The 14,130-nt window shown below is 44.3% G+C and overlaps 1 protein-coding gene across 3 annotated transcripts in view; it reads left to right on the top strand.

Annotated features, from left to right (window-relative positions):
- LOC144772892 (acetylserotonin O-methyltransferase-like) overlaps window positions 1-14,130 on the top strand; it is a 719,863-nt gene that overhangs the window by 289,101 nt on the left and 416,632 nt on the right. For 2 of the 3 annotated variants that reach the window (XM_078657560.1, XM_078657562.1), the window contains exon 4: window positions 10,888-10,956. The exons of the other annotated variant lie outside the window; for it this stretch is intronic. In XM_078657560.1, coding sequence (XP_078513686.1) covers window positions 10,888-10,956 — 69 coding nt within the window. The remainder of the gene's footprint in view (window positions 1-10,887; window positions 10,957-14,130) is intronic. 3 annotated transcript variants of the gene reach the window in all.

Genomic DNA, 14,130 nt, shown 5'->3' with positions numbered 1-14,130 from the left:
GAAGGACAAGGAGCACTCGGTAGCTGAATCCTCGGAGACGGACAGTGTACATTTGCCGCTGGTCACACCGGGAACGGCAGATGGACTATTGGATGAGTAAAATTGTATTCTGATAGGGTGAGGTTTGATTGCTGGGAGCGGGTAAGGACATGTGGACATTTTTGCGGGTCCAATACCTGGGTGCCCGGGAAAGCGGAAGGGAGGACCTCCAGGCCCTATGCCACAATAACTGGCATTACTACGAAGATGGAGAGGGCAGGTATTCAGCACCGCATATTCTGCGTTTGCTAGGGGGGCATTGATCTGGATAAGGGCGGGAGTACCTTTCCAAGCCACGAAACTGACCATTGACCCCGAGGGCAGATTCGTAGCAGTAGAGGGGAGACTGCGGGGGAAGGATATATCGCTGTGTAGTATTTATGCACCAAACATTGATCAGGCGCGCTTCTTCGAACGCTTATCAGGCACACTAGCGCACTACTTCACAGGCCCAGTAGTGCTGGGAGGAGATTATTTCATAGCAGACGTATCACAGGACAGGTCGCCTCCCCCTCTGTGGACTCTCCTGCTCATAGATTGGCCAAATGTAGAGTGGATTGGCAGACTAGATGGGGTTTAATTGACGTATGGCGCACACAGCACCCACGGGACCGGGACTACTCATACTTCTCAGCGATGCACGATTTACATGTTAGATTGGATGCAGTCCTATGCTCCACACAGGTAATGCACTCCATAGTGCACACTGAATATCTCACGAGGACATTGTCGGATCATAACCCGCTATTGTTTAACATGCTCTGGATGATGGTACAATCTGACATCCCCACCTGGAGGCTCCATCCCGAGACATTGGATGATCCGGTTTTACAAAGGGAAGTAGGCGAGGGAATAACACACTATTTCAATGAGAATGCAGGTACGCCAACCACGAGGGCAATAGAGTGGAATGCATTTAAGGTGGTGATACGAGGGGTCTGTATCAGTAAGCATGTGGGATTGAGGAAGGTGCTACTGCAAGATGTGGATAGGGCTGAGAGCAGGCTGAGGGCAGCTGAGTTAGTGAGACCCGGCCATCCCGAGGCACAGGCAGAAGTAGTGGCAGCCAAAGAAGCCGTGGCAGGGGAGATGGAGAGACTGAGAAGTTATGACTACAAATCATATGTTACGAGAGTACATGCAGAAGGTGACAAGGCAGGGACGTTATTAGCCTGGCTGGCCAATCCCACGACACGGGGCTCCCCAATCGTGGCACTAAGGGACCAAGGGGGTAGGACGGTCTTCACTCAGCGTGAGATTTTAGACCGGTTCTTAGATTATTATGAGACATTGTATGAAAGTTCGCTGGTAGCCGGGGACTCAGACATTGATGCCTTTTTGGATAGTGTACTACTTCCGCAGGTAGAAGAGGAGCAAGCGAAATGCTTGGGTCAGGATATTACACTGGAGGAAATTAGGTGCGCTATCAAACATATGGCCCGCAATAAAACATCGGGTGTGAATGGACTGCTGGTAGGATTTTACCTACAGTATGTCGACCTGCTAGCTCCACGATTGCTTGAGGTCTATAGAGAGGCGAAGATCTTTTGTCGTCTCCCCGGTTCCATGAGGGAGGCGCTTGTTATCCCATTTTTAATACCTGGGCGGGAGAGTACAGACACAGCGGCCTACAGGCCACTTTCAATGTTGACTACAGATTACAAGGTTTAAAGTAGGATTTTGGCGACTCGCCTACTACAGCACATGACGGGTCTGATCGATGAAGACCAAGCTGGGTTCATTCCCACTAGAAATACAGCCAATAATGTACGGAGACTAGTAAGGATTATGGGGGAAGAACACCTGGATGCTCCAAATCTAACGGTGCTTTCAGTGGACATAGAGAAAGCCTTTGATAGCGTAGAATGGCTGTACCTATATAAGACTTTAGGCCGTTTTGGGTTAGGAGATGACTTTGTGGACTGGACCAGGGTGCTGTATAACTCCACGGTGGCCAGGGTGAAAGTGGGAGGGCTGATATCACCCCAGTACCGAGTGGCTCGTGGCACGAGACAGGGCTGCTCGCTTTCTCCGTTAATGTTTGCCCTGGCGATAGAGCCCCTGGCGGCAAGGGCTCGATTAGGACAGCATTATGAGGGACTGGGTTTCAGAGGAGATCAGCAATAAATTTCGCTATATGTGGATGATTTGCTGATGTTTCTAGTGGATGCTGGTGCTGCATTGGAGGGAGCAGAAAGCTTACTATCAAAGTTTGGCGATGTCTCAGGACTACGTGTTTGTTCCCGGTGAAGCGTGATGGACCCCCCCCCCCCCAGCTGGCTCAAGAGAGGTGCGTTGGGAACCAACATGCCTGGTGTACCTAGGTGTAAACATATATCATGGAGCCAATGACATGCTAGAAGGAAATGTGGGACGGTGTGTGAGAGCTCTAAAGGGCAATATGGCCTTCTGGTCCACAATCCCGCTGTCCGTGATGGGCCGAATAGCTTTACTAAAAATGGTAGCACTACCTAGAATGCTGTATTTCTTTAGGACACTACCTGTTTGGATACCGAATTCGGTCTTTAAATCTCTGAAATCCATGATTATAGGTTTCCTATGGGGAACTGATAGACGAAGAGTTGCCCAAGCGACTCTAATATGACCGAAGGCGGAGGGCGGACTAGCGGTCCCAGATTTTGAATTATACTACCTAGCGGATCAACTCCAGGTGCTGACGCAGGCGGTAGCAGTGGAATTTAGGGGTCCTGAGAATTTGAGAGGAAGGGGGATACCACGGCATGTTTTATCCTTTATCATTTTGCAACAAAAGCTAGATCTTGCCAATCTCTCTCTGGAGGAGAAAACATTGCGAATGTGCTGGAATCGTAGTCAACGTAAAGCCGGAGTATTACATCCCTATGCTCCCGAAATTCCGCTGGGGATGATTACTGCATTGCCTCACAGGAGTGATTAGACGCCTTTGATGGACTGGGAACAGGCTGGGATCCAGGTACTTGGAGACCTTTATCAGGACGGGGAATTACTGTCTTACAGTGCTTTGCAGGAAAGATATGATCTCCCTGGGGGAGGGTTCTTGTTGCATGCGGCGTTAGCTCATGCAATACGGCTGCAGTGGAGAGAAGGGCAAACGGAACCCAAAACAACTATGGCATGCCAATATGTAGTGATGGTGGCTGGGACTTTTAAGGCGGTCACGTGCTTGTACTCCAGGATGCTGAATGAGGGATTAGTACCCCTAAATGCCTTGAGATTAAAGTGGGAAACAGGGGTTGAGAAGCCTATACCGGAAACCGCATGGGAGCAAATAGTACGTAGGGCTTCAAGGTGGAAGATGCAGCATGCGCTAGGTGCACAAGCGAAGGGGTGGAGCTGGAACACATGCTGTGGAGTGCCCAAAACTGGGATATTACTGGGAGGAAGTGGGGAGCATACTGAACGAGGTCACGGAGGGACGCTTAACATTTGACATAGCAACATGTATATTGCACTGGTTTCCTCACACCTCCAAGACAAAACTGACTGGTAAATTTGTGGATTTAGGGCTATTGTTAGCTAAAAGGGAAATAACAAGGTGTTGAAAGTCGAAGGAGGGCCCCAAAAGCAAGCGATGGAAGGCTGAGATGCAAAGTGGGCCAGTAGTGAGAGTACACTCAGATTTCAACAGTCGCGACGTCTGAATAATGAGAAGGCGCTTGAAACTGCAAACGCCTGGGAAATGTTGGTACAATCACTGGCTGATCACCACTCTGACGAGGAATAGGTGGAGACCACTATGCATGGAAAGCGCTCTTGCAGGTACATTGTGCAAATAGCTACATTGCAGTACAAGTACAAAATAAGGTTTGAATTCAGTGCTTAATGTATAACACACCGGTGGGGAGGGATAGGGGGGAATCGGGACTGGGGTTAGGAATATTATAAGCAAGATGTTTAAGATATCTATCACTGAATAATGTTACATGGCGATAAGTATATCTTTAGGTCCGGATTATATAGACCTCACAGGTATCACTTGACAGCTCGACGGGATGGGCTGGGAAGGGGTTGTAGGAGGAGGGGAGAGATGATGACTGTGGATGACATTGTATTTTGTAACTGGTAACTAATAAAAATAGTTTTAAAATGACACTGCTCCTGGTTGATGCAGGGCTGCGGCAGTTTCAAACTGATGAGACACAGAATGCACCACATCAGCCAGTCCTTTGCAGTAATCAAGTATCATGTCATCAATAATGTCCACAAGCTTATTTGCAGGTATAGCTCTGCCCATGATGATCTCATGAGGGGACAATCCTGTCCTCCGATCAGGTATGCTGCGAAGATTCATCAACATCAGAGGCAAAGCTTCAGGCCACTTCAACAATATAGAAGCACACACTTTTGAAAGCCTGGATTTCAAAGTCCCATTAATCTGGTCCACCAGACCTGAAACCTCAGGTCTACAGGTTCAATGCAGAATCTGTTCAACTTGTAAAGCTGCACACAACATTCTCAAGATTTTATTGTGGAAATATGTTCCCCGGTCTGATTCCATAGAAGTCCGAAAGCCAAGCCTAAGTATTAACTCCCTCAAATGAGACTGTTGTTCCTCCTGGTTGGGTATGCCTCAAGCCAGTGTGAAATGATGCACAAAACAACCAGGACTCACCTCAAACCATTGCACATGGGCATTGCAATTAAATCTAACTGCATCCAACTGAAGGGACCACCTGATCTTCCTATGTGGCTCAGTGTTTCTGCAGTTTTTTTCCCTACATTGTTCTGTTGATATACAAAACTTCTGTGACACAATGCCTCAGCCAGCAATCTAAAGCTAGCATTAAACCAGGCCTGTCTAAAAAACGTGACCATGGCATCTCTACCTACATGAGAAAGGCTGTGATAATGCTTGGCCATTGGTGGCAATAGACTGTTAGGTAGCACAGGTATTCATTCAATCTCCTGAAACCTAAATATCATCCTCATCACTCTTGACACAATCTACCTTAATCCATCAAAAAGTTGTTGTTGATCCCAGCTGTTCTTTCATTAGTGTGCTGCCCATTTAAGTTGCAAGCTTTATGAGCACAATACTGTGCAACCTTGTCAGCATATCTGTTGCCAACCATCACATAATCACACGCATTACAACGAGCAGAACATTTTATGACCGCAACTTGAGGAGGCAGTTGCAATGCCTCAAAAAGCTTCCTCATTTGTTTCTCCGTTCCGGATCGGAGACCACAAAGAGGTCATAAGCTCCCTCTGGGACCATAACTGTCTAAAATTGGGAACAAAACCAAAGCCATACTGATTATCAGTGAAAATGGACACTCTCTGCTGGTCTAAGAAACAACACGCTCTTATAAGAAAGTTAATTCAGCCATTTGTGCAGAGAATACTCCTTGGAGCATGAAGCTTCAACTTCTCCTGAAACTTTAAATAAACCTCAATATTGGTTATCCTTCTGAGGTTCTAACTATGCAATACTTTCCACTGGACTTCTGTAAGCCCATAATGGTTAAATTACATGGGCTCCAGTGAATCTCCTTCAAAATACCTTGTTGAATAATTTTCCTGATTACCGGAATACATCCAGCAATTTTTTCAGGGGTCAGACTATATTGCAGGGTTCTTGGGTACACAACATTAGGCTTTATCTGTATAGGGACAGACTCAACTCCTTTGATGAGTTCGGGGCTATCAAGGCGTCGTGAGCAAACAAATCCAAACAGTTCTGGCTGACCGTGGCGTTGCGAGCCAGCTACGGTGTCGGAAAGACCCACAAACAGTACCTTCGATGACCACTCGTTGAGCGTCAGAAAACACAGCGTCCCCAGGCGTTGGTTTGGAGGCTGGTGCAGGAGTTGTCGGGGGCCCTCAAAGTCACACGCGTTACAGGTTGAGCTCCTCTCTGATAGTGTCAGGAGCATTGGCGTAGGCAGGCATTGTGTGATGCGGTGCAAAGTGCAGCAGGGCGGCGTGCGGTGCCGTCAGGTCAAGGTGCGAGCAGCGGCTCGGTGGCGGCGTTAGATGGCGTCGTCGGTGAGACCAGAATCACGGTGCGAGATGAAGGCGGTGTCCGTCACGGTGCTGGCAGATCATGGTGCAAGCAGCTGTTGTCGGCTGACGAACTGGGGTCGATGGCACCAGCATTGGTAGGCCAAGGCTGCTCTGCGGGATGAGGGTGGTGCCTCATGGAACTTTAAGAGAGGTGCCCTTGAACCATGTTGCAAGCAGCGGCATCGATTTCGGCGTGGAGCGTCGTTGTCGGGGATACCAAGGCTTTATCGTGAAGTGAGGCGGTGCGAAGTGCGGTGCCCACAGGTCACGTGCAAGCAATGGCTTGGTGGTGGCGTCGTTGGTGAGACCAGGGTCGCGTTGCGGCGTGCCCTCTGCGGTGTCAAGGCATCATTGTGAAGCGTGGCGATGCGGTGCCCACAGGTCGTAGTGTGAGCAGTGACTCGGTGGCGGCATCAGCAGGCGTCATCGGTGAGACCAAGGTCACAGTGCGGCTTTGCAGCGGTGCCCTCTGTGGTGCCATTAGGACACGGAGTCAGCAGTGGCATTGTAGACGTCATCAAGTTGCTTTTTCTCTGTTGCAGCACAAAACACACAGTCCCCAGTGCTGCATCAGAATAGCTTGAAGTCTTCGTTGTTCCTGAGACTTCATGAACAGGGAGCAAGCTCTACCTCAAGGCCTTGGAGAAACTAAAAAAGCAGATCACAGAAAATTCAGTCCAGTCCTTTCACTGCCCAAGACAGAAGCAGCCACTGCAGGCCAACACAGCAAAGCACACAGCAAAGTGGTAGGTCCTCCTCACAGCTTCTCCAGCTCTTCTTCTTGGCAGTCTTCGTAATCCAAAAGAGTTCAAAAGTTCAGGCGTCTGGGCCCCAGTATTTGTAACCAAAAATCCTTTGGTAATCTAGGCAGAGGATGTCTATGCCCAGCCAGGACCAGTTCTGCCTGCTCTGGTGTGATTTCCCACCAGGGGGTGGAGACAGCATTGTCAGAGGCAGACCAGGCCCTTTGAGGTGCAAGGAAATCTCCTCCCTCTTCCCCCATCGCAACCCACGTCTATTCAGCCCTTTCCTGACCTACCTAGACTATCAGGAGCCACCCTTGCTTCCTAGCCATATGTCGTCCAAAATCCAGACAAGCAATCCACATTCCAGCAGAGGCACAAGGGCTGACTGAGCAAGAAAATACCTATTTTCTAAAAGTGGTATTTTCAAACACAGAATGTAAAAATCACCGTCACTAAATGATGCATCTTCAAATTCGGAGTTCAGGCATACTAAACTTTATTTTCCCACCTAGTTCCCAGGACCAGGTATGTTCATAAGATGTTATATACAAACTTCCCATTCAGTCCTATGGGGAACAGGTAGCCTTGCAATAGTGAAAAACAAATTGGGCTGTAATTCACTATCAGGACATGCCACACACACCAGGACATGTCCTGCCTTTCACATACACTGCATCCTGCCCACAGGGGTAACGTGGGCCTTCCTTAGGGGTGACTGACATGTAGAAAAGAGAATGTTTAGGGCCTGGCAAGTGGGTACTCGCCAAGTCAACATGGCAGATAGAAACTGCGCGCAGACTCTGCAATAGCAGGCCTGAGTTACCTTTTTGGGGCTACTCACGTGGGTTGCACAATTAGTGCTGCAGGCCCACTAGTAGCATTTGGTTTACAGGCCCTAGGCACACTCAGTGCACTTTACTAGGGACTAACAAGTAAATCAAATACCCAATCATGGAAACACCAATCCATAACACATTTTACACAGAGCGCATATTCACTTTAGCACTGATCAACAGTGGTAAAGTGTCCAGAGTCCTAAAATTAACACAAACAGGTCAGAAAAAAATAGAAGGAAGAAGCAAAAAGTTTGGGGATAACCCTACAAAAAGGGCCATTTCTAACATGAATCAATTCCCAAATTTTCAGTTTCATCCCTGGTATTCTCATACACTCAAGTTCCTTATCACTAAAACAGTCAATGTCTTTTCTTTAAGGCTTTAGTCCTATCGAGGTCTACCTCATATTTCTGAGCTGATTCATATGATGTATCACAGGCTTGACTCGTCCATCTGGTAACATCCTTACTCATCAACAAAAGTTACATTTCTTGGTAAGTATCTAGTTGGGCCATTTCAAACTTCCATTTATTAGTCTCATCCCATTCTAATTTCAGTTTGGGCACATCCACCAAGCTTAGCCTCAATGATAACTGAATAATTCCTTAATTCTATTCGGAGCTTTCACTTTCATTCAAAGTGGCGTCAAAAACCTTCAACCATTTGTTTATTTCCTGAACGCAGAGACTAGGCTGCACCCCAGGTACTGCCCTCTGTTTGGGAGTACTAATATGTGCCCTTAGTGGAGGGTCCTAGGTAAGCATATCCATATCTGACAACCCCTGGAATTACCTCAGAGGTTCAAATCAAGTCTATATTCATCATTGGATCTGCACTCACACCACAAAGGGAACTCACATTCATTGGAACTAAGGAAACAAATCTTCCCATGTTTGAACTTGTAGGAGCATTTTCTGGGGCCTTTAACAACCAAATAGCGGTTATATTTCCTGCAGAACTAGATTCGTATATAGGAACCAAAGGGCCAATGGTAACCGAGACAGTGAGAGTATCTGGAGCATAAACAATTGTTAAGGTACCAGCAGCACAAATCCCTTGATTCCCTTCCTTCAGCATTTGCAGGGAGGCACACATTTCACATATTCATGTTTCATATTTTCATATTTCATCATATTCACAGGGAGGCATACATTTCATTCAGGCTTACTTTTACCGGTGCAGTATCCACTCAGGAATTTCCTTTCCCATTAGCGCCTCCACCTTCCACTAATTGGGTCTCTTTAGACGGAGGTGGGTGTCCTGACAACAACACATTTAACAGACTATTGCTAGAGTCACTGTCACTGTTTTCACTTATCTGATCTGGTTCATTTGCCTTGTCCCTTTTATATTTCCTGTTCTAATTCCTTTTCTCAAATTCTTCACCTGTTGATGAGTGGTCTAATTATCTCCCTCTATCATGTCAGTTTCCCATTCCTCTGTTCTGCATCCCAGATTGCATCAGCGTAAATACACACTGCCTTTCTAGCTCTTCCCTGATACCTTTCCTTCTTTCTGGCATGAGCTACATTCTCCCAAGCATTTAGCGCTTCAATCCTTGTAGGTCTAGGCTTCGTTTTCATCTAATATAATATCCTTCTCAAATTTTCAATGATTCTCTCATTGAACATACTATAGCATGGACATGCCAGTGCGCCTTCTTTCTCTGTGATCTTGTGCCATTGTTTAAGTCAAATGCTTGTGGGAAACCCTACATTTATTGCAATATAATGACATGGAGTATCTTCGGGTGGTGCCTCTTCTCCTTCTCAATCAGGTATTGTTACATCTCCTCTCAACAAATCTCGTATAACTTTAAAACATTTAGTTTCCCAACAAACATCAGTAATCACAAATAGAATTTTGATTCAGAGCAGGAAATAATGTTTTACTCACAATTCTCATTCAGAGTCAATGACCAATACCAGTTCAACACTCTATGATGTAGACAACGAATAACAGTGTGGCTTTATCTCAGTGCACCACACAGTGACATCAATCTCGCTCCTTACAGCAGTGCACCCTATTTCTCATGATCACACTCTCTTCCGCATAATCCATTCAAAACCAATACAAAGCAATTGCAACAAATAACTTTGTCTGCTCACTAAAGAAATCAACATTATTCAATCATACAGGAAATGGTTTGTAATAACACTTTCTGACCTACTCTGACACACTGGAATGAGACCTTGACCTATAGGGAACCACCCCAAATAGTACAGCGTCCCTTGGCACAAAGGGCCCACCACACCAACCACACCTCTCTTTCACACACAAAGATAAACGGTCTTAACTCAATTGTACTATCAACAACATCTCACAGCAAGAATAAAAAAATAATAATTTGAATACATTTACCATACAGTGCCTTCTATACTTTCTAATATCGTCCCACGATCTTAGGCCACCTCGGTTCTCCACATAAACGCCACATTTGCATGACATTCAAAACATTTCCACGAAACATCATACAATTTCCAAACTGCAACTAATTCTAAGCCATTAAAATGTGCAACACTATTAATACTCACACCTCCGCTGTTACAACTCTTTCTCGAAATTGTGGACCTCTGCCTATCCTCCAGATAGAAAAATGGGCTCTAGGGCTGGGATTGGATCTGAACTATTCTAACTAAATGTATTTTATCCTCGTTTTGCCACAGTCTGCCAAAGCACTGAGCCAAATATCCAAATTTCCATTTTAGATGCTTGACTAATAAAGAGAAGTTCGCATCATCCTAAAGTTTGATTTACAGTGTAGCCCATTTGACTATTCAAATGAATACATGAGTATGTGAGAGTTAGCAAAATTACTCAAATGCAGATATATATGAAAATGCAATTTGGTACCACTATAAAGAAAACATTGGTATACATGCTCAGGTAAATATCTGAATTGTACAGCAAATGCACCTTCATTATTTCGGTCAAGTACACAACTTACATTAAAGACATTAAAGCACATAAATATATGGTACTATATGAATGTATATATGGTAATGTCACACCATGAAAGGATGGTGCCAAAATTAGTTTGATCCAAACTATTTAAGTACTTGGTGGATTAATCCAAGTAAAATCAAATATATACTTAGCTACAGAGTTTAATTTGTTTAGCATGCCATTGACCAGTAACTACGCAAAATATTTCATCCTAATCTTTTGATTAAGTTAATATGTCTACATATGAACGTGTGAGGAAATTGAGGTCTGGACGAAAATAACTGTGTAAACCTTTGGTTATATTTGTCTCACAGGGAGGGAGCAACTCAGGATGAAAGAGCATTTGGGTTATCAAAAGAAACCATGTATGATGCGGTTTACAGGTAAGGCTAATTGCATTTTACTTGTAATGGAATGCAAATGAATAACACTAAAAGTGTTCTCAAAGATCTGCAATATGTGACGTGCATAATTGTGTTTCTCTTGATCTCCTTTATAACATGTATGTGTGTGTTTTGTTTTAATTTTCATATTTCGGTGTGGTTTAACTCAGTGCTTGTCTATTACAATTTCATTGTATTGGCTATGCAATGATAGTCAGATTCACACTGCTATTGAAAAATCTTAATTTAATTTGGTGTTCAAAAGCTTGTTTTTCAATTGTAAATTTGCACTGTGTAGTCACTAAAAGAGCATTTGCACTCATACTGATTTGTACTCACATACATTGTAACAGAAGTATAGTGTAAATTTATATAGAGTGAATGTACTCACGGTCATGGAATGAGGGTTCCAGTGTGGTTATGCATTCAAAAGTTAGTGAACAACTGCAAACTCAGGGTCCAATTCACAAAGGTAAAGTTAGACCAAAAGGCTAACTTTAGACCTGAAGTCTAATTTTAGACCCACACTCTAACTTTATACCTGAGGTCTAACTTTACACCTGAATTCTAAGTTTAGACCTGAAGTATACATTTAAACCTAAATTTGAACGGCCTGATTACAAGTTTGGAGGTCCATAGGATCACCAAATTCATGGTGGAGGTGCTATGGTGGTCGGGGACTGCTGCACCAGCAGTCCGACCACCGTAGTATGAGTACAGAGGTTTAATCTCCAGAGAACTGCGATAACCTCCAGGGATCTGCTATTGTTGGTGGTGCCAAGCATAAAATTAGTTTCCTCACTCCCCTCATTTTGATGAGCCCGCCATGAAATCAGTGGCGGTGAGGACACTGAGTGGCCCTAATGGGCCCCCTGGTGCCTGGGTGCCTGTCTTTCTGCAGCCCAGTTCCTGCACAGCATGGACTTTACAGTCAATGTAGTTCTGGAATGTCGGTGCTCTTTCTAAGGCTCTCCCATGAGCCTTTAAAAGGTAGTGCCATGGGCCAGCCGCTGTAGGACCGCCTGCCTGAATTACAACTAGTAATGTGGTAGGCTGGCGGTGGCGAAGTTTCGCGGTGTGAGAGTGGGGCAATGGCCAAACTCATAATCAGGCCCTAAGTTTAGACTAAAAGTCAACTTAGACCAATAGTCTAAGTTTACTACTTTTCAGTATTATCAAGGGTAAGTTACTACTAGTAACATTACTACTAGTCATTTTAATAGTACGTTTACTACTAGTAATTTTACTTGTAGTAAACTTACTAATAGTAATTGAATACCGAAAAGTACTAAGGGTAGACTTTTGATCTAAATTAGACTTTAAGTCTAAACTTAATCTTTGGGTTTAAAGTTAGACTTCAGGTTTAAAATTAGACTTTAGATCTAAACTTAGACTTCAGGTCCAAAGTTAGACTTTAGGTTTTACTTTACCTTTCTGAACTGAGCCCTCAGTTTGTTAGTAATTACATTTGCAAGGAAAAGTCACGCCCTCGAAATTGTTAGTGATTTAATCCTAGGACAGTAGGAGTAAATCTCTATGCCAGATTAGAATGGAAAGGAGCACCAGATTTGGTAACGTGTCACAGGAAGATGTTTTTCCACAGGTCGAACAAAAACCAAGCACAAATGCTCAAATGTAAATGAACACCATGTACATTTAAATGAGCAACAGTATGAGTTCTCTTGGCAATCTGCAATAGTCACATCATTCCAGGAGTATGAATGGATTTTTTCAGGAAATAAAAACAGAATGCTAAATATATTTCAAACGGGGTGCTAAAACTACAGGAGTAAAATTACAACTTGTGTGAATCAGGCTCAAAGCTTTGTTAGAGGTTGCAACAAAAAAAAACATTGATAAAGTTATAGTATGAAAGGCTATGTATAATTCATCCTCACTAAGTAACTTTCTACCACCCAAAATCGGGCGTCTACAGCCAAACAGAAAGGAATGTAACAGGATAAAGTGCAACTATCTTAATGATGATGACTTCTAGAATGCTATTAGAGCATGCTAGTGGTAGCAAGCAGTTGTTTGGGAAATGTCTTCCGAAGGTTTAGCTCAGACCCTTCATTGCTAGGGATTCTCCTCTCCATCGACTTTTCCTCACCTCCCAGGGACTGACCCCTTTTCTGATGTTTGGGCATTGCTCACTGAAACCTTCATAACTTTTTACAAAATATGCGCCTTTTTCCCTGAGAATTATAAAGGTACACAGAGTTTATGTATTGAACTGTTGGAGGGAACTGAGAAAATAATTAAAATATAGCAAACCTTTGTTTGGGAGAAATGGCAAAAAGGACTGTGCAGGAAAGTATGTTTTTGGGGTAAAATTGACATCAACAAAAGGTTTCCTGTGCTAATATCACCATCCACTTTGCTTTTAGGAGCCCCAAAACTTGTAAAAGAAATCAGTTTTTACCACATTTATTTTTCCACATTTTTCTATATAGTAGTCCATTGTTCCTCTTTTTTGTGGGTTCAACCTACTTGCAGTTTGTGGTGGAAACAGATGTGAAAACCAATGGATGAACCTGGAAGGCGGTACATTTATGAATACTGAGTTCATGAAGGTGGTAATTTGCGTATAAAGAAAAACCAAAGGTGATGATGGACGGAGCGTTGACAATACAAACATTCACCCCCAGTCAACTGATCTGGGTTTAATCCATCACCTTTGTTTAGCTCACTCTGCCACCCCAGTTCAGACATGGCCATATGCAAATCAGTCTGACCCTGTGCCTCATGGGAACAGTCCAGACCGAACTGCCAAGCCATGTCTTCCCTGGACCGGAATCAAGCTTCCCAGGACCGGTTTCTGGCATTACAGACGTCTTCAGCCGGGCTTGCTTGACTCCAGTGGCAAAGTGAGCAAGGGACTCACGTCCGAGCATACCCTGCCAACTTAGGGCGAACAAAGAAAAACCAAAGGTGATGATGGACGGAGCGTTGACAATACAAACACTCACCCCCAGTCAACTGATCTGGGTTTAATCCATCACCGTTCTTTAGCTCACTCCGCCACCCCAGTTCAGATTTTGCCATATGCAAATCAGTCTGACCCTCTGCCTCATGGGAACAGTCCAGCCCGTATAATATATATAATGCATACTGTTGTCTCTAAGAAAGCAAACATTAAAATTAACAAAAAATGAAAAAGTTGGAAAAATAGTA

Source organism: Lissotriton helveticus, chromosome 8, assembly GCF_964261635.1.
Source record: "Lissotriton helveticus chromosome 8, aLisHel1.1, whole genome shotgun sequence".
Lineage (NCBI taxonomy): Eukaryota > Metazoa > Chordata > Amphibia > Caudata > Salamandridae > Lissotriton > Lissotriton helveticus.
The sequence above is the reverse complement of the archived record's forward strand: the minus strand, read 5'-3'. Positions and strand labels throughout refer to the sequence as shown.